This window comes from Gopherus evgoodei, chromosome 7 (assembly GCF_007399415.2).
Source record: "Gopherus evgoodei ecotype Sinaloan lineage chromosome 7, rGopEvg1_v1.p, whole genome shotgun sequence".
Taxonomy (NCBI): domain Eukaryota; kingdom Metazoa; phylum Chordata; order Testudines; family Testudinidae; genus Gopherus; species Gopherus evgoodei.
Window position 1 is genome coordinate 107,208,491 of NC_044328.1, and position 20,007 is coordinate 107,228,497.

Genomic DNA, 20,007 nt, shown 5'->3' on the forward strand with positions numbered 1-20,007 from the left:
CTGGGCCCCCCTCAGTCACTGCCTCGCCCCCCATCACTGCCCCCAGGCTCTGGGCCCCCCTCAGTCATTGCCCTACCCCCCATCACTGCCCCCAGGCTCTGGGCCCCCCTCAGTCACTGCCGCCGCCCCCCATCACTGCCCCCAGGCTCTGGGCCCCCCTCAGTCATTGCCCTGCCCCCCATCACTGCCCCCAGGCTCTGGGCCCCCCTCAGTCACTGCCTCGCCCCCCATCACTGCCCCCAGGCTCTGGGCCCCCCTCAGTCACTGCCCCGCCCCCCCCATCACTGCCCCCAGGCTCTGGGCCCCCCTCAGTCACTGCCCCGCCCCCCATCACTGCCCCCAGGCTCTGGGCCCCCCTCAGTCACTGCCTCGCCCCCATCACTGCCCCAGGCTCTGGGCCCCCCTCAGTCACTGCCTCGCCCCCCATCACTGCCCCCAGGCTCTGGGCCCCCCTCAGTCACTGCCCCGCCCCCCATCACTGCCCCCAGGCTCTGGGCCCCCCTCAGTCACTGCCCCGCCCCCGCATCACTGCCCCCAGGCTCTGCCCCCCCCCCAGTCATTGCCCCGACCCCGCATAGCGCCAACACCTCCTCCCCTTGTCAGGCCTTGGGCCAGGCAGCCACGTCAGCCCGACCAGCCTCCAGGCCCGAATGCGCGTGCGCGGCGCTGTCGGGCTGAGCTGTCCCAGTGACAGGCTGGCAGGAAGCGGCGCCGCAGCCGGAAGTGGAGGTGCTGGGCTAGACGCCCCCTCCGCGCCCCCAGGCCCCGCCGCCCCCAGCCCGGGGCAGGATGCTGAAGAAGTTTGATAAGAAGGATGAGGAGGCCGGTGAGTGTGTGACGGGCCCGTCCCGGGGGAATGTGCTGACGTGGGACCCTCTGTCTGCGCCCCCCCCCGCGGCTCCTGTCAGTGTCTGTTCAGCCCTTTGCCCCGGGTCTCGGCCCCTTCCCAGGCTCGGCTAGTGACCTTTCCAGGCGTTCTCCTTAACTCTGCCCCCAACAGCCCCGGGGCTCTGGCTGCCCATGCCAACCTTGCAGACCCAGCCACTTGACGTTGTGGGGTCCTTTGTTTTCTGGGCTGCTCACCTCACCTCGCGCCCCACTGATTTATAAAGTCCTTATGTACCCATTGCACATCAGTGATGTCCCAGAGCCAGTTGCATCCTCCTTAATCACCTGCCCTTCACTGTGCACCTGAAATGACTAGAGAAACCCTAACTACCCCATCCCCTCATGCTTTGCCTCCTCTTGTCTCCCTGCCCCGTCTCCTGGCTCTTTGTCCCCCAAATCAGTCACTGGCCCAGCTGGCATATGTGTGGATAGCTTTAAAAAATATATGGCTGATATTCTGATGTTCCAATTGCAAGTTTATAAAGCAGACTTCTTATGTGGTCTGGGTCAAGTGATTTAAGGACATATTTTCAAAAGTGGACTCTAATTTTGGGGGCTCAACTTTAGACATGTAATGGTTCTAAGCACCCCCAACACAAATTGAAGTCAATTGAGACCACACCTGAAAATCAGACCCAAAGCATATCAAGTTGGTCACCCAAAAACAGAGGCCATGTTTGAAAGTGTAGCCCTGAACTTCTCTGTGCCTCAGTTTTCGCCATCTCTAAATAGAGATAATTGTTTACATCAAACTATGTAAAGTGCTTTGGGATGCTTAGATGAAATATGCTAGAGAAGAATGAAGTAATTGATGGGGATTGTTGCTGTTAATTTCAGAATCACAAATGGAGCTCAGAGTGGCTGTCAGGATGCAGAGTTAGTTGTATGTAGTTGCCAATAAATTACTAGGAGTGCTTTTTTCAAATCCCTCTTTGGAACATGTGCATATGCACACACTGGGATTTTATGTTAACCTACTCACTTCTCATTCTTTTCCCACTCCAACATGTATGTGTCCAAGCTTTGCCCAGCCAGGTACTGTCTTTGTAACTTATTTGGAGCCTAATGGCTGCATCTTACTTGCATAAGAATCAGCAGAATGCAATGCTCCATTATGATCTGGACTTGAAGCATCACAGACTGGCACCAGCAGTCTTTGTAAGAATCATCCCTATACTAATACATTTTATGTTACTTTGAGCATTTTGGAGCCCCTGCTGCAGGCAAACACCACAGGAACCTTGTCTTTAGGGATGATTCTTACAAAGACTACTGAGCCCAGCATGTGATGTTTCAAGTCCAGATCATTGCATGTCAGGAGCTCTACTCTTTCCAGGCAGCATTTCTGTATTAAACATGACCTGGCCATAGGCTGCAGTGTGGAGTTCCATGGGCTGTATATAGCCTATGGGCCACGCTGAGGTTAGGCACTAATTAAATTTGCTTATCAAGAGCAATCAGCTTATGAAAGGCTGCAGCTCACTAGTAAACACTTAATGAGGACTAGATACTCATCATAATTGTAGTTCTTGCCTTCTGATCATTCCAGGCCCATTTTTTCCTGGTTTTCACAGAAAGTAGCATGCAGTCTACTAAACGGAATGATTAAATGAACCTTTTCCAGGCTCTCCAGTCCACTGTCTTGTTTTTTCTAATTAGCTGTATATCCAAAAATATAGTTTACTGATGAATTCTCTGATTGTTTTATAATGCAAAGTATAAAGTAGTCCAGGTTCGCACAGTCTTGTGTTTAGTGTTTTCTATGGCAGTTGCTACACTGGGTTTAATTTCTGAGCCTGATCATTTGCTCCCATAGCTGGCAGTGCTCTCAGACCTGGAAACTGAAAGTGGGAGCTCTTTATATTCAGCAACCTCCTCTGGCCCATCTAGGAGTAACATTGATTAGCTCTGAAGAAAGTCTCATACTGTTTTCCTTAAGTGATAGATAATTGCTGCAAGGCAGGGAGAATCTATTGGATGCCCTCAATGAGCAGAGGATAAGGTTGACTAATTAGTAATGCCAAGAAAAACATCAACAATCACTTGATGTTTTTGGAAAATTCTCTGAAAAGTGAGTTCATGTTTAAGCTTTTTAAGATGTAAGTGTAAAAGAGATGATCAAAAGGGAGGCTTTCTAGTATCTTTTCACACAGCACAGTTCCTGGGATCACTGTTGTTCTTATTTTACAGGTGGAGGTTCCAATCCATTCCAGCACCTGGAGAAGAGTGCAGTGTTGCAAGAGGTAAATTGTAAAAATCCTCTGTCTTTTATGGACATCCTCAGTGGTATAGTCTCCTCTCTGGGGTAGGAAGTTAGAGATCTTTAGAAATTAACTACACTCTGGTCCCAGTCCTGCTGCCATTTCAATAAATAGCAAAGGGGAAGTTCCCACTGATTTTTTTGGAGGGGGCACAATTGGATCCTGTTTGTATAATAATGAAGAGAGTTAGTAAACTATAAATGTGAGTAAATAGATGTATTTTTGTCTGTAGTAAGAATAGATTTTTCCAGTTTTTCCCAGCTCTTCTTACTAGGGGGGAATCTACTTTGGGTGCCCTAAAATTCTGGTAGGACAGGGAAATTGAAAAATAGGATGTGGCTGGCTATTGAACAATCTTTGCCTTTAAAGGGTGGTTCTGCTCTGAAAAATTACTTTTTTTTTAAAAAAGGCTTTTTTGTTTTGTTTTGTTTTTGGTCCACAGACCTGCTCCTTGAAATTCAGAGTTATATCTGTTCACTTCAGTGACAGAAATAACATTTTTAGTACTGTTTGCTCTTGTTAGCCCGGAGAAACAGCTCCGTTCTGAGAGAGGGAGCTGGATTCTATTCTGGTTTGTGCATCGTCACCAGAATTGTTCCTCTTACAGTGGGGTTGCATAAGTGTAGTTGAGATTGAAATGTGGCCTATAGAAACTTTATCACAGTTTGGCTTTCAGATCCCATGGTGAGTTAGTAGAGATGGTTGTTGGGAAGGTATGGATATCTCTTTGTCTCAACTGAGCAAGTCTGATCTGAAGTCATTGAGAGAATCCTAAAACATCCAGTCTGTAACTTGCATCAGTGGCTCAGTTCACACAATGTGCTAGATAAACCACAGATATGGTCTCCTGGGCTCTTCTTCATGCTTTTGTTTGTTTCTAGGCTCGGGTGTTTAATGAGACACCAATAAACCCTCGGAAATGTGCTCACATCCTCACCAAGATTCTATACTCATAAACCAGGTAATGGAAAGAACATGAGCTAGGGGTTCTTTAGATTTTAAATATTTTTCTTTTGTAAACTAGTCTGGTCTGCTAATTTTAGCTAGTGCCTTATGAAATGTTACTTAAACAGCTGTTCCAGTAAGTTACCACTTTCTCCAAGCCCCAAAGGGTACTGGAGTGATAGAATGGGCAATTTAAAAAACAAAATGCTCAGATTGGTAGCAGCTCTAAGTTATTATCTTTACAGCTGTTTGCTGACCACCTTGGTTCTAAATCCAATTCCTAGTGGTCAGGTATTCACATAGCAGTGGTTACTAAGAGCCAGACTTATAAAGGTATTTAGGCACCTTAAGAAGCAGGTAGGTGCCTAGTGGGATTTTGTAAATCTCACTCAGTGTCTTATGTGCATCTTTAGGTACCTAACTACTTTTAAAAATCTGGACCAAACTGGCCCCTTATTAGCCATCTCAGTTGAGATGGAGTATTGAATGGGCTAAGTAGTCTGAACTCCTCTCTCATCCTTCAGGACATTGGCTTGTCGCTGGCAGTTGTCACGCTTCTGGAACAGTGCTGAGTAAGGTTTTCTTCCACCTACGCCAGCAATTAAACCACTTTCAGCGCCACATCAGGGGGTCACTCAGGCCAATTTCTAGTGTCGATGGGTAGGGCCCTACCAAATTTACGGTCCATTTTGGCCAATTTCAGGGTCATAGGATTTTTTTAAATCATACATGTCATGATTTCAGATATTTAAATCTGAAAGTTCACAGCATTGTAACTGGGGGGGTCCTGACCCAACTCTGAAGGCAGCAGCGCATAAGGATGGTATGGTATGGTAATGGCATGGTATGGTAATGCTGTGCTGCTACTGGTGGGGCGCCACCATCAGAGCTGAGCGCCTGGCCAGCAGCCACCACTCTCTGGCCATCCAGCTCTGAAAGCAGCACAGAAGGAAGAGTGGCAATACCGTGACTCCCCACAATAACCATGCAAGCCCCCCATCCTTTTTTGGGTTGGGACCCCAGTTTGAGAAATGCTGGTTTCCCCCATGAAATCTGTATATTATAGGGTAAAAGCACACAAAAGACCAGATTTCATGGTCCATGATGCATTTTCACAGCTGTGAATTTGGTAGGGCCCTATCGATGGTCATTGGAGGTGGTTCCTCTCTGCCAGTGTTGAGGCAAACTAGGGGGGAACTCACCTTATCATGACCCAAGCTGTACCTGTTCTTTGGATAAACAGTCTGTTGTCCTGGAACCTTTAACCTGTACAAAAATTGCTTTTTTGTAAATAAGAATTTCTGTCCCCATTTTGCCCATTCTAGGGGGAGCACCTGGGTGTGATGGAAGCTACGGAATCCTTCTTTGCCATGACCAAGCTGTTCCAGTCCAATGATGTAAGTCTTATACTTAGACATTTTGTGTGTACATCTGTCTAGCAGGATGTGATGCTGGTGAGAGCCTCACATTCAGCCCTGAGCTGTCTCTTTATGTGACAAGCTGCTCTCCCCTGGGTAGAATCACTTGATCCATGCCTCCCACATGCACATGATTATTATGAAGTGCATCTGTTTCTAGTTACTGACATCTTAGTAGTGCCTCATTTTTCCCTGTTGGTCTTTGGTGACTTGGGGCTTGTCTACATGAAGACTTTGTATGCGGAAAAAGAGAGTGTGAATCTAGAGCGCACTAGCTTGCTACACACTCACTGCCCTGTGGACTCTGTTACTGCACATTAAAAGTTCCATAGTGTGCTTTGATTTCCACAAAGTCTGTGTGTAGAGAAGCACTTCTTTGGGAGATTCCTACAGAGAGCGAGAACCTGCACAAAGGTTCTGAAGCTGCATATCAAGGTAGATAGCACTTTAGCTAATGCTAATACAACCTACAGACAAATATACTGAAGGGAAAGGGTGACTCCATTTCCTGGCTGGGAACCTTCCCATTCAAAAATAAAAAGCAACTGAACTTTTTAATGGCTAGTTGTATCACATAAAGTATTCAGAGAGTCACCATGTGCAAATGGCTTTCATCACCATCACTTCATTCCCAGCTCTTCCAAATGTGTGCTGTCTGCATAACCAAGCCATCTGATAAGACATGCTCATCAGGCTTCACCATCCATCTGGGCTCTTCCGTCTTAAGTGCCTTTATTATTTAACATTTATACTGTGGGAGTCCTTAAAAGTTGCCACCTGCGATTCTCACATAGTCACTTGGCTCCAGGAGCTGGGGTTTAAAGGAAAATGACAAATATCAGATTTTCAGTAAAATCATGAGAGTTGGCAACTCTGCCCACCCTGCCAGGGTTGGTGTGCTGCCAGCTAATGCTTATGTTGCCTGTCTTCCCTGCCAGCCGACTCTTCGCAGGATGTGTTACCTGACCATCAAAGAGATGTCCTCCATCTCTGAGGATGTCATCATTGTGACCAGTAGGTGAGTCCTTTCTGGGGGTGCCCCTTTCTTTTCACCACTATTTGCCTGTTCCTTCCAACAAATCTTCTCCGGCCATCTAGAGAGAGCTGTAATCCCTGCAGGGAGGTATGAAGTTGAGGAAATGCTCTTGTTTAAAGGGGGCCATTGAAATATAGGCACTGAATTCCCAACAATATATGGGAACTTACGGTGCAGCATATACCATATGCCAGGCCTTTGTGTGTTTGGTTTGTCTCTCTGGGTTCTTCTTCGAGTGATTGCTCATATCCATTCCAGGTGGTGTACGCGCCACGCGTGCACGTCTGCCGGAAACTTTTTACCCTAGCAACTCCAGTGGGCCGGCAGGTCGCCCCCTAGAGTGGCGCCAGTATGGCACCAGATATATACCCCCGCCGGCCCACCCGCTCCTCAGTTCCTTCTTACCACCGTGTCAGTTACTGGAACTGTGGAGTGCGGCTTGCTGACCTCCACTTCCCTAGCTCTCCTGTATTTGTTCATCATCTTTCGTTATAAATAGTTCATAGTTAGTTAATAGACTGTTCGTTAGTAGTTAGTTGGAATCTTGTAATATAGCTGTCTAACATTGCTTGCGGGTGGGCTGTTGCCCTCCCCGGCACCCGGCACCGGGCCCATGCCTGGCTCGCCGGGCTTCAAGCAGTGCTCGGCGTGCAAGAAGCCGATGCCTACGAGCGATCCCCACAACGCGTGCCTTAAGTGCCTGGGGGAATCGCATATCAGCAAAAAGTGCCGCATTTGCAAGGCTTTTAAGCCTCGCATGAAGAAGGAGAGAGACCAAAGACTCCGCGCTCTCCTTATGGAAGCGGCTCTGTCTCTGGCACCATCGGCGCAGTCAGCCAGTTCTACTCCGGCACCGGACCGCGCCGGCACCGGCAAGACTCCCTGGCACCGACCATCTCCGGCACCGGGAGCAGACTCTCGTCCATCGACATCTGCAACACCATCCAGCAGGCCCAAGTGGACCGCCCGGCACCTACCTTAGCCGCGGCACCGCCTGCAGGACTGCTGTCGACTCCGGGCCCAGAAGGTCCATCAAGTCCAGCCCCTCATAGCTCCCTCTTAAGATCAGGGATCGAGCTCCGGGTACCGTCTACGCCGGAGACCTTTGCCTCGGCTCGGGACCTGATCGCGATGACGGAGCCATCGCAGCCTCAGCCGGCACCCCCGGGACGGGTAACCTCCAGGGGTAAACCGATGCTTCGAGCACTGTCTCCTGAGCCCCGGCACCGATCACCCCGGAGGCGTGAACGCTCGCGCTCGGGGCGCCGCTCTGAGTCCCGGCACCGCTCTCCCAGGCGGTACCAGTCATACTCGCGGCACCAATCGCCATCTGTACGGTCCCGGTCGGGCTCGTCTCACCGCCGGCACCGAGACTCCAGGAGCCGTTCACCTCGGCATTCGGCGCCTCGGTCGACCTCCCGGCACCGAACCGGTGGTGGGACCCGATCCCGGTCGACCTCCCGGCACTGCGCCGGTGGCAGGTCCCGGTCTCCGCTGCTGTCCCGGTACCGTGCTCATCGAGGGTCGCGGTCCCGCTCCCGGCACCGACATCGATCCCGATCCGGATCCCGGCACCGGTCATCACGCCAATCCCGATCCCGGCACCGATGTGCGTCGCGGCACCAAGCCTCGGCACCGAGGGGAGCGTCGGTCTCGGCGCACAAAGTCGTATACCAATCAGGCTCAGCGCCTCCGTGGCCGTCTCGGGAGCCGTCGGTCTCTTCCCAGACTGACAGCCCCTATGCCATGGGCCAAGGCACGCACTCGGCCCTGTTCCAGGACCCTCCCCCACAGGAGCGAGGGCCTCAGCAGTGGGGGTTTTGGACCCCTTGGGTGTATTCCCAGGCCCAGGGCCCGCAACACATTACCCCCCGACCTACGGGGGAACGCAGACCTCCAGAGGCGACGGTATCGAGACCCCCTCACTCTCTGGAAGCGGATGGCAGGTCCAGTCACCTAGACTCAGAGCTCCCTCCAGGGACGGAGGTGCAGCCCCACGCGGACCCCCCCGTGGACACTTTGTTGCCGGGGGTTTCCTCGTCCTCGTCTCCAGATGAGGCAGTGGCGGGTACCTCGTCCTCCAGTCCTCCCCCGCTGGATCTTAGGGCGCACCAAGACCTCCTCCGCCGGGTGGCACAGAACCTGGACTTGCAAGCGGAGGAGGTGTCTGAAATTGAGGACCCGGTGGCGAGCATCCTTTCCGCCGATGCGCCCACCAGAGTGGCCCTGCCCTTTATAAAGACAATCCAGGCCAACGCCAATAACATCTGGCAGTCACCGGCCTCCATCCCTCCGACCGCTCGAGGGGTGGAAAGAAAGTGCATGGCCCCCTCGAAGGGCTATGAATACTTATATGTTCACCCGACACCCTGCTCGTTAGTGATCCAGTTGGTGAACTACAGGGAGCGCCACGGGCAAGAGGCCCCAGTGCCCAAGTCGAAGGAGGCGAGAAGGAGGACCTCCTGGGCCGCAAGGTCTATTCGGCGGGGGACGCTACAGCTCCGGGTCTCAAACCAGCAGGCCCTCCTCAGCCGCTACTCCTTCAACTCGTGGGTAGCGGCGGGGAAGTTCGCGGAGCTCTTGCCTCAGGACGCCTGCCAGGAATTTTCCACCATCCTGGACGAGGGCAAGAAAGTAGCAAGAACATCGCTACAGTCCTCCCTTGATGCTGCCGATTCGGCCGCTCGGACCCTGGCCTTGGGGCTCACGATGCGCCGAGTTTCCTGGCTGCAGGTCTCTGGCCTTCCACCGGAGCTCCAACATACAATCCAGGACCTCCCCTTTGAAGGCCAGGGCCTGTTTTCTGATAAAACAGACCCGAGACTAAAAGACCTCAAAGACAACAGGGTCATAATACGGTCGCTCGGCATGCACACGCCTGCGACGCAGCGCAGGCCATTCCGGCAGCAAAACCAGCAGCAGCAGCGGCGGCCGTACCCCCAGTTCCGCCCAAGGCAGGACCTCTCTAGGCGCCGCGGCAGGAACAACCGCCGCAGGCAGTCCAGTGGCCAAGCGGGGCAGAACCAAGGCTCTGCCAAGGCCCCTCCAGGGCCTAAGCCTTCCTTTTGGAGGTGCGCCCAAGGGCGCAGTACCAGTTTCCCCTCCGGATCCCTCCCCACAGTTTTCCAACCGCCTTTCTTTTTTCCTCCCGGCATGGACCCGAATAACGTCGGACCGTTGGGTCTTGCGTACGGTGCAGGCCGGTTATCGCCTGCAGTTTTCTTCGCCCCCCCCCCCCTCCTTCCCCGTCCCTCTTCAGGGACCCCTCTCACGAGCAATTCCTCCGTCAGGAGGTACACACGCTCCTTGTCAAGGGAGCCGTAGAGGCGGTTCCGGACAACGAGAAGGGCAAGGGATTTTATTCCCGCTACTTTCTAATCCCCAAATCCAAGGGCGGCCTCAGGCCCATCCTCGACCTGCGGGAACTCAACAAGTATATCATGAAGTTGAAGTTCCGCATGGTATCCCTTGGAACCATCATCCCATCCCTGGATCCCGGAGACTGGTACGCTGCCCTCGATATGCAGGACGCTTACTTTCACATCTCCATTGCCCCCCAACACAGACGTTTTCTCCGCTTTGTGGTCGGCCGCCAACATTATCACTTTGCGGTCCTTCCGTTTGGCCTCTCTATGGCCCCGAGGGTGTTTACGAAATACATGGCAGTCGTCGCACACCTTCGACGTTGCCGCATTCACGTCTTCCCCTACCTGGACGACTGGCTGATCCGAGGCACATCGGAGCTGCAGGTCCGTGCCCATGTCGACAGGATCAGCACCCTCTTTGCTGCCTTGGGCCTCGTCATCAATGTGGACAAGTCTACTCTGCTCCCCATGCAGCGGATAGAGTTCATCGGGGCCATTCTGGACTCTACCCTGGCTAGGGCCTTGCTACCCTTCCCCGGGTTCCAGTCGCTGTTGGCCATCATTCTACGTTTGCAGGCGGCCCTGCTGACCTCTCTGCGAACATGTCTGGCCCTTCTAGGCCACATGGCGGCCTGTACGCTCGTAACGGCATATGCCCGTCTCCGCATGAGGCCTCTTCAATCATGGCTCATTGCGCAGTATCGGCCGGCCAGACATTCGTTGGACACAGTCGTCACCGTTCCTCAGAGGGTACTGGACTCTCTTCGCTGGTGGCTTGACCGGTCCATGGTCTGTGCGCGGTTCCCGTTCCATCCACCCCAACCCTCGGCATCCCTGACCACGGACGCCTCAGATCTGGGCTGGGGAGCGCACTGTGGCACCCAGAGAACTCAGAGCTTGTGGACACCTCAAGAGATCAACCTCCATATCAACATACGAGAGTTGAGAGCGGTCCGCCTTGCTTGTCAAGCGTTTGTCCATCTCCTTCAAGGTCGTTGTGTCACAGTGTTCACCGACAACACGACGACCATGTTTTACATCAACAAGCAGGGCGGCACCAGATCCTCTCCCCTGTGTCTCGAGGCAATGCGCCTCTGGGAGTTTTGCATAGCCCATTCGGTTCACCTTTCCGCCTCCTATCTCCCGGGAGTGCAGAACACTCTGGCGGATCGGCTGAGCAGATCCTTCCGTTCGCACGAGTGGTCCCTCCGTCCGGACGTCGCCCTCTCACTCTTCCAGAGGTGGGGTCGTCCCCGGATGGACCACTTCGCGTCCACGCAGAACAGGAAGTGTCGAGCATTCTGCTCCTTCCAGGGTCGGGAACCAGGGTCTCTAGCAGATGCATTCCTGATCCTATGGACAGCCCACCTGTGTTACGCATTCCCTCCCGTTCCGCTGATACACAGGGTTCTCCTCAAGGTGCTCAGAGACAGAGCCCGGGTGATTCTCATAGCTCCAGCATGGGCCAGACAGCATTGGTACCCCATGTTGCTGGACCTCTCAGTAGCCAACCCAGTTACCCTGCCCCTACATCGGGACCTGATCACCCAGGACCACGGCAGGCTATGTCACCCGGACCTTCCGTCTCTACACCTTACGGCGTGGCTCCTGCGTGGTTGACAGGCTCCGAGTTGCGCTGTTCTACCCCGGTTTGGGAGGTTCTCATGGGCAGTAGAAAGCGTTCCACCAGGGCGACTTACTCAGCTAAGTGGAAGCGTTTCTCCTGCTGGTGTTCAGAGAAAGCTCTTCGCCCTGTGGAGACTCCCGTCACCACTATTTTAGACTACATCTGGTCCCTCAAGACCCAGGGTCTAGCGGTTGTCATCCCTCCAGGTCCACCTAGCGGCCATCTCCGCGTTTCACCCGGGATATGGACGGTTGTTCTGTCTTCTCCCACCCTATGGTGGCGAGATTCCTGAAGGGACTGGAGCGGCTCTATCCCACAAATCCGCCCCTCCAGCCCCTTCATGGGACCTCAACCTGGTCCTAACTCGGCTCATGGGCCCTCCATTCGAGCCATTAGCTACTTGCTCCCTGCTCTACCTCTCGTGGAAGACCGCCTTCCTAGTGGCCATTACCTCAGCTAGACGATGTGTCCGAACTGAGGGCCCTCACAGTGGACCCGCCGTATACCATCTTCCATAAAGACAAGGTACAGCTGAGGCCTCACCCTGCCTTTCTTCCCAGAAAGGTGGCCTCAGCTTTCCATGTTGATCAGGAGATTTTCCTCCCAGTCTTTTTCCCAAAGCCCCATTCGTCCCGCAGAGAGCAACAGCTCCACTCGCTAGATGTACGTCGGGCGCTAGCATTTTATGTGGACAGGACCAAACCCTTCCGCAAGTCCCCCCCAGTTATTTGTGGCGGTAGCGGACCGGGTTAAGGGGCTGCCGATTTCCTCCCAGAGGCTATCTTCCTGGGTTACCTCCTGCATCAGGACCTGCTACGACCTGGCCCACGTTCCAGCGGGCCGTATGACTGCTCACTCCACCAGAGCACAAGCATCATCGCTGGCTTTCCTGGCCCGCGTACCGATCCAAGAGATTTGTAGGGCGGCGACCTGGTCATCGGTCCACACATTCGCTTCCCATTACGCCCTGGTTCAGCAGTCCAGAGATGATGTGGCCTTTGGCTCTGCAGTACTCCAGGCCACGACTTTTCACTCCGACCCCACCGCCTAGGTAAGGCTTGGGAATCACCTACATGGAATGGATATGAGCAATCACTCGAAGAAGAAAAGACGGTTACTCACCTTTGTAACTGTTGTTCTTCGAGATGTGTTGCTCATATCCATTCCACAGCCGCCCTCCTTCCCCACTGTCGGAGTAGCCGGCAAGAAGGAACTGAGGAGCGGGTGGGCCGGCAGGGGTATATATCTGGTGCCATACTGGCACCACTCTAGGGGGCGACCCTGCCGGCCCACTGGAGTTGTAGGGTAAAAAGTTTTCCGGCAGACGTGCACGCGCAGCGCGTACACCACCTGGAATGGATATGAGCAACACATCTCGAAGAACAACAGTTACAAAGGTGAGTAACCGTCTTTTCCCATGCTGCGCCCACACCATGGTATCTCACCACCTTCTTTTGTAAAGGGCTGTTTTTTAACTCTTGCTTTTCTGTGTGAGCACTTCAACGTTTCTCCGGGTCTTGAAGTATTCTCTGGGGGATACATAGCCAAATAGATAGGCAGGGATTTGGCCGTGTGACTTCTATTGTTCTAACCTCATTGGGCGCTGCTTAACATACTCCACTGCTTGGGCCCATGCAGCATTCAGAAATCAGCCCCCACGTATATGGACTGTCAGTCCCCTTCCCCACATGTACTTTTGCAATCAAACACAGTCCATTTCCTTGGGCAAGGGCAGGATGTTCAGGGAAGGAATCCAGGCATTACTCTGTCCTTTAACTCTAAGTAGCTGCATTGGTGTTTGGTCTCTTGAGGTGATCTGAATGGCATAAGGGCTCCTGTCATTCCTCTTGTGACCAAACTTTCCCTGTTGGAGCAAGACTAGGCTGAAGGCAAGCATTGTCATTATCCTCTTACCCTCCTATTGTGGATTTTGGCTGTGAAATCCAGTGCCCATGTGTTAGTATGTGCAACGCTGTTTGTGTGCTTTTTATAGCACTAGTGGGTAAAATACGCAATACTAAAAAACTTCCTTCACATTTATACAGTTTAACCAAAGACATGACTGGGAAGGATGACAATTACCGAGGCCCTGCTGTGAGAGCACTCTGCCAAATCACTGATGTAAGTGCCATCTGCTACTCAGGCAATTGGTCCTGTCTGCCTGCTCCTCCCAACCCTGCCCTTGCATCCATACTGGCCTTGCTTTCCTTCCCCCCTACAACCCCCTCCCGCTCCCACCCCCTTGCAGTCTTCTCAGCTTTCTTTGTAACTCCTCAAGGGAGTTGGTTCTCATTTTCTCTCTCTGCAGAGTACCATGCTGCAGGCCATTGAGCGCTACATGAAGCAGGCGATTGTGGACAAGGTGCCCAGTGTGTCCAGCTCTGCCCTGGTGTCATCATTGGTATGTATGCACCTGCAGGGACTTGTGTGAGGACCAGTTAAATCAGGAAAAACTATCTATGTTGGGAGCTGAGCAGCATGGCTCCAGTATTTCACATGTTAAAATATGACCCATCTTTTCAGTAGAGAAAAATTTTTCTTTAAATATGAAGTATGATTGACTAGGACACACTTGATAACACTGAGTCACATCTTCTGTGGGCCTGCATTGGTCCATTTGGGAAATAGGCATGATAGGGGGAGGAAGCTTACAGGACCTACTCATGCTGGACTAGCTTTTTGACCCATGTTCCTTTGTAATGCTCACATCTCCCATGGACAGCATTTACCCTGAATGTCAGTCTGCAGAATTTGGTCTTGGATTTAAAACTGGACTTGGATCAGAACCCGATGAGAAATAGCATTTGTGCGGGAACAGCCTGGCCGCCAGAAAATGTTCCATTTGTGGTCATTCTGGCAGGAAGCTTATATGGTGCTTTGTGGAGGTGTCATGACATCAGACACAGGGCCTCTCCTCCGTTGTGGTGTGTATAATTCTTCCTCTCGTTAATGAGAACTGTGAGACTGGAGCCAGGGGAAAGCAGAAATCCCTTCTGGTCTGGTGATTTGTGTGTCTGTAAAAGTAGATTTGAAATTGCTTAACTGACACAATGTTGGAATTAGATGGCAAGCTCTTCTGGGCAGGGACTGAGGCTTTGTGTGTGTCGGGCGGGGGTGTTGTCACCCAGCACAGTGAGGCTTCAATCCTGATTGGGGCCTCAGGGAATTACTGGAATGTAAATCCAGATTCTCCGTTTGTCCTCCATGTAAAGTTGATGAAAGTGCTCACAACACACCTATGAGGTAGGTCTATATATCATTCTCTCCAGAACCCAAGATGGAGAAGATGGGGGTTGTTGCTGTTTTTGTGATTCACTGATTCATATTAGTTTATCCTGGACCTCGATGGGCTCTTTTCTTATGAGTTATTCTGTGCCCACAGCACCTGCTGAAGACCAGCTTTGACATCGTCAAACGCTGGGTGAACGAAGCGCAGGAGGCAGCTTCCAGTGACAATATCATGGTGCAGGTAAGAAACCCTCAGGCTCATGCAGCAGATCAAAGAGCAAAGCAGGGGTTTTGGTATTCTCCAAGCTCAGTTGTACATCCCTGGGCCATAAATAACATAGCATGTGGTTTGTGAATCCCTCTCTTTTCTCCTTTGCTGATCTGCGCAGTATCATGCCCTCGGCTTACTCTACCATGTGCGTAAGAATGACCGTCTGGCAGTCAACAAGATGCTCAGCAAGTTCATGCGCCATGGCCTGAAGTCGCCCTTTGCCTACTGCATGATGATCCGAGTGGCCAGCAAATTGCTAGAGGAAGAGGCTGGAAGGTGAGGAAGTTGTTTTGCCACATTGGAAGACTTACAAAGTAGGATCGGAGGAATCTCCTCTTACAGGCTTGTCCTGTTATCAACCTTTAAGAAATAACATGCAACATGATGCAGCCCCTTTCCTTTTATTAATAGTTAAAACGTAGCACAGAAAAAGGGAGTGGGAGGTGATTCCCTGTCGCTTTTATTTTGTAACTGGATAATCTGTGTGAGTCTAATCCAGGTGTTTGGTGATCTGGCACTTTGCTTCCATGTTTATGCTGTCCCCTTGTGTACGGTTCTCACACTTCATTGAAATCTTTCATTTGATTTTCCATATCCTGTTGTAATTAAGTGGATAGTGTGTACGTATCATTGCCCTCTGCTGGAGTGCACCAGAACTGCACCGTTGATTGTCATGAGCCCTATATGTCTAACAGCTAATGGAAATTCTCCTTTACTTCATCAGGGAGAGATCTATGCTTTTGGGGTAGGAGGGTCTCAGTTCTATCCCTGCAATGCAAGTTAGTGCAGCATAGTGACAGCCACAAAGCCTTGACTGAACACACTGATTACAATCATATTTCTTTTTCATAAAATGCAACTTCCAGTAGCTCTGAGAGCCATTCCTTCTCTGCCAGCCCAGTCTGTCCTTCCAGTGCCTAAGGCTCCTTTTAATTTCTTGACTTTGTCTCCTAGCCATGACAGCCCTTGTTTGATTTCATTGAGAACTGCTTAAGAAACAAACACGAGATGGTGGTCTATGAAGCTGCTTCTGCCATTGTTAACCTGCCTAGCTGCACTGCCAAAGAGCTGGCACCTGCCGTGTCTGGTACGTCTAGTGCTATTTAAGGGTGTAACGGGGGGATTATGGGCCGATGACAATTGCATTTGCTGACTACCCTGCGATGTAAGGTCTTTATCAGTACTCAGGCTGTTGAGAAGTCATCATTGCCTATAGATGTCTTTGCTGATGCTTGAAGGTATTTCCCTGCTTTCAGTGTGGATTGTTCTAGGGTCTGTCTCTCTACAATGCAGTCTCATTTTAACTAGCAACAACAACAAAAATCCTTTTGCCTTGTGACCTGCCTTTTGCCTCTGTGAGAGACCTGGATTCTGAAGCAACCAGGGGGCTCTAGCTTCCCAGACCCATGGAGTTCAGATGCTCACTGAGGTGTTGCATTTGGGCTCTGGGAAAGGTGTGTGTAGGAGACCTCCATCTGCAATAACAATGCTCTCTGTTGGCCAACAACACATGGAATAGAATGGGATTTAAATCGTAACAAGAAAAAATGGGTTTAAGTGGCAGCTGAAATAAAGGTTCGTTGGGAAGATCAACTAGGGGATGGAGATGAGCACCTTTTAGTGATGTTAGGGAAAGGAGGGAGATGGACTCGCTCAGTGGTTTTCAGTTTCAAATGGAAATGTGGTCCCCTTTGGAAATCTTAAATATAGTCCATGGACCACACATTGAAAACCACTGTTCTATGGTAACGACAACCTTTCGCAGGTCTCTTAGGTATTGTCTGTGGGCCCCCAGGTGTCCGTGGACCACTTGCTGAAAATCACTGGACTAGCTAACCTTCCATGGGTCCTCTGATTTCTGAGAGAGTAAATCCAGAGAGCTTCCAATTATTCCCTGCTCACTGTTGCTCTTACAGTGAATTAGAATCTTTTGTGTGGGGCACTCCTGGTTCATCAATTTCTAAATGTCTGCATTTGTTGCTGTTTCAGTGTTACAGTTGTTCTGCAGCTCCCCGAAAGCAGCTCTTAGATATGCAGCTGTCCGCACCCTCAACAAGGTAAGGCTGTTCTAGGAGTTAGAATAGCTTTCGCCTCCCCTGGATGGTGAGGTCCAGACCCCCTCAGGTCCAGGGGCCAGAGAAGAAAAAGGGGGTCAGGCTATGTAAAGATTTGATTTCTGTCACTCTTACCCTCCTCTCTCCCTGTCCTGCACATGGTTCCCAAGTGTTTAGAAATTAGGAAACCAGAGTTTCTATTTCATTGCTTTCTGTGCAAAATGAGAACATCCAGGAACACATCAGAAAATCACACTGACTAGTGGTCTCTAGTGACAGCGAATCTCAGGGGTTGTGCAGTATTGCATTTCCCTTGATGCCTCCAAGTCTCTTCTTATGATGAAGCAGCTCCTTGTTAAGCGACTGGGACCAAATCCTTTTACTCCTCCTCACCTTATCCCTATAGCAACTTTTGCTCTAGTGCAAGGTGTGGAGCAGCCTTTCATAGCCTTTACTTTGCTCCCTTCAATTCCAAAGGGAAGAGCTACAGAGTCTGTGTAGTGGCTGGTCTGAGCCTGGCTCCAAAGAAACTGCAGAGCTGAGGTCCATGGAGAACAGAAGTTCAGATGCCCCACAGGGACTTCTGGCTTCCTGTGTGACAATGGATAGGGCCTGAGCCTTAATAAATGGAGGGCGGGAAAATGGGGACACAGTATTTAAAGGCCAGGTTACCAATGTCTGTCTTTCAGCAGGGGGTATATTTCTTTGGGAGAACAAAGCTGATAACTCACCTGAGGGTAAAGTTATCTGGGACGGCCTCTTAGAACCTGTTATATTTGGTTTGGTAGACAGGCTTGAGTGCTGTATAGGGTCTGTATAGCATTTGGTTCTGTCAGCTGGACACTTTCCATGTATTCAGTGAATTCCATTGTTTCTCCTCACTAGGTTGCCATGAAGCACCCATCTGTGACTGCCTGTAACCTGGACCTGGAGAACCTAGTGACGGATTCCAACCGCAGCATCGCTACGCTGGCTATCACCACACTGCTGAAAACTGGTAGTGAGAGCAGCATTGACCGGCTCATGAAGCAGATCTCTTCCTTCATGTCAGAAATCTCAGATGAGTTCAAGGTATGGAAGGTGTCCCCTGGTGAGAACTGTACTGGGCCTTTGTCTTTCTCTGTTTACACTTGCCTTCTGAAGTCTCGGTCAAGTTACACCACTCTTTCACTTCCAGAGACTGGACTTCAGATCTGCTGGAGACATGAGTGCAAGGGGATGATGGTATTGACCTATCCCCAAAGTATCCCACAGTCTCTATAACTTGCCACCATTAGAAGGCTCTGTTCTGGAGACTACCCATAGTAATGAAATCCCTATTCAATGGGCCCCACTACCAGCCTTCTCTAGGGACTAACTAGTGCATGGAGAGAGGAGTCCCCTCTCATCCCTCTGGCTGCTTCTCCAGTGCATGCTACCCCTCTTGTAGGTGAAGGGAGAGCTATGGTCCTGGGCTTCTCAGTTCAGCTTAAAATTCATGTGGAGGGGAGAAAAAAAACAAATTGAAATAAGGCAGAATTCTCCTTGTTAAATGCCCTGTTTCTAAACCCGGTCAGGTCGTGGTGGTGCAGGCTATCAGTGCCTTGTGTCAGAAGTACCCACGTAAGCATGCAGTCCTCATGAATTTCCTCTTCACTATGCTCCGGGAAGAGGTAAGGCTACTGGTCAGCTATTTTGTATTATTGTTATTTATTTGTATTGCAGTAGTACCTACAGGCCCCAGTCAGAATGAGGCCTGCAGTGTTAAGTGCTGTATTATAGCAAGTGCTGTGTAGCAGGTGAAAAGCTTGCAGTCCCAATGTAAGCATGGCTAGTAGAAATGACAAGCTTGATATGTGACAATTGTGTGCAAAGTGACATCAAAAACTATTTATCAGTGTGTTTCCATGATCTGATTTGCAGCATGAGTGGGATTCTGGTGCTGGGCTTTATTAACTTTCAAAGCAAATGCATGTAACAGGAGTTGCACTGGCAATACATGTCTGCAGAACATTGAGCCAGCTTCTGTTGCTGCCCATTGTATTTTGATATTAAATTCTAAGAAGCCTTTTCTTGTGTCAAATATCCATTATCAAGTGACCTAAAACTATTTTAGTTCTGCTCCCTCTGCTGTTGCAATGAGGGGTCATACCTGAAGTCATTCTCTGTATGCCTTCAGATGCAGAATTTCATAAAGGCACTGTTAGAGATTTTCTGAAACCCTTTCTAAATAATCTCCTGTAGCACTCAGGACTCCACATATGCCTGCTACCCAGCTAGCATTAACATTGTCAGTTATGACATCATGTTCTGCCTATTAAAACTTCCCATTTTGGATCATACCAAGACCTCTTGTCTTGTACTTTGAAAGTAGAATATTCCATTTTCACAGATTCTGCCTGGGTGGCTGGTATAATTTTGAAATATGGTTTCAGAGTTCAGACCACTCAATTTTATGGCTCTTTCATTCACTGTAGCTCCTAATATATTCAGAGACCCAAAATTGTGCACGTAAATTATAAGAAGGCATCACTCTGTTTAATACCCCATTGTTCAAATGAACATGAGTAAGTAACATCTGAAGGTAATCTTATGTGTATTTAGTAGCCAGTTGCAGGGTATGCCAGGGGAGCTACTGATCTTTCATCTTCCTACTCTAATGTATTGTATTTGATTGGCCCTGCAGTGGTTGATTTGATACCTAATGTGTTGCTTTTGTGATTCATACTTGGATGTCTGGTGTGGGAAGAGGGATTATTTCCCCTATAGCTGTTTTATGTAATGTTTCTACCAGCAGAGTGACTCAAAATGGGGGCTTTCTTAAAAGAGATGTAAATCCTTCAGCTGCAGCCCCTTCTTTAAGGCTTGCTTTTAATCGGTATGTTTGTAATTGTTCTCTGTTTAGAGCTAGCTGCACAGAGACCTTGAATATTAG

At 50.4% G+C, this 20,007-nt stretch overlaps 1 protein-coding gene across 1 annotated transcript in view; it reads left to right on the plus strand.

The window, feature by feature from the left end:
- The first annotated feature begins 727 nt into the window (after nucleotides 1-727).
- The window catches only part of LOC115655009 (coatomer subunit gamma-1-like), a 34,666-nt gene continuing 15,386 nt past the window's right edge, over nucleotides 728-20,007 (plus strand). Inside the window, 15 exon segments of the mRNA XM_030569982.1 lie at nucleotides 728-826; nucleotides 3,079-3,131; nucleotides 4,031-4,097; nucleotides 4,100-4,110; nucleotides 5,420-5,491; nucleotides 6,451-6,530; nucleotides 13,586-13,661; nucleotides 13,849-13,941; nucleotides 14,923-15,009; nucleotides 15,158-15,315; nucleotides 15,994-15,998; nucleotides 16,001-16,126; nucleotides 17,029-17,096; nucleotides 17,979-18,164; nucleotides 18,650-18,745. Coding sequence (XP_030425842.1) covers nucleotides 790-826; nucleotides 3,079-3,131; nucleotides 4,031-4,097; nucleotides 4,100-4,110; nucleotides 5,420-5,491; nucleotides 6,451-6,530; nucleotides 13,586-13,661; nucleotides 13,849-13,941; nucleotides 14,923-15,009; nucleotides 15,158-15,315; nucleotides 15,994-15,998; nucleotides 16,001-16,126; nucleotides 17,029-17,096; nucleotides 17,979-18,164; nucleotides 18,650-18,745 — 1,215 coding nt within the window. The 5' untranslated portion in view covers nucleotides 728-789.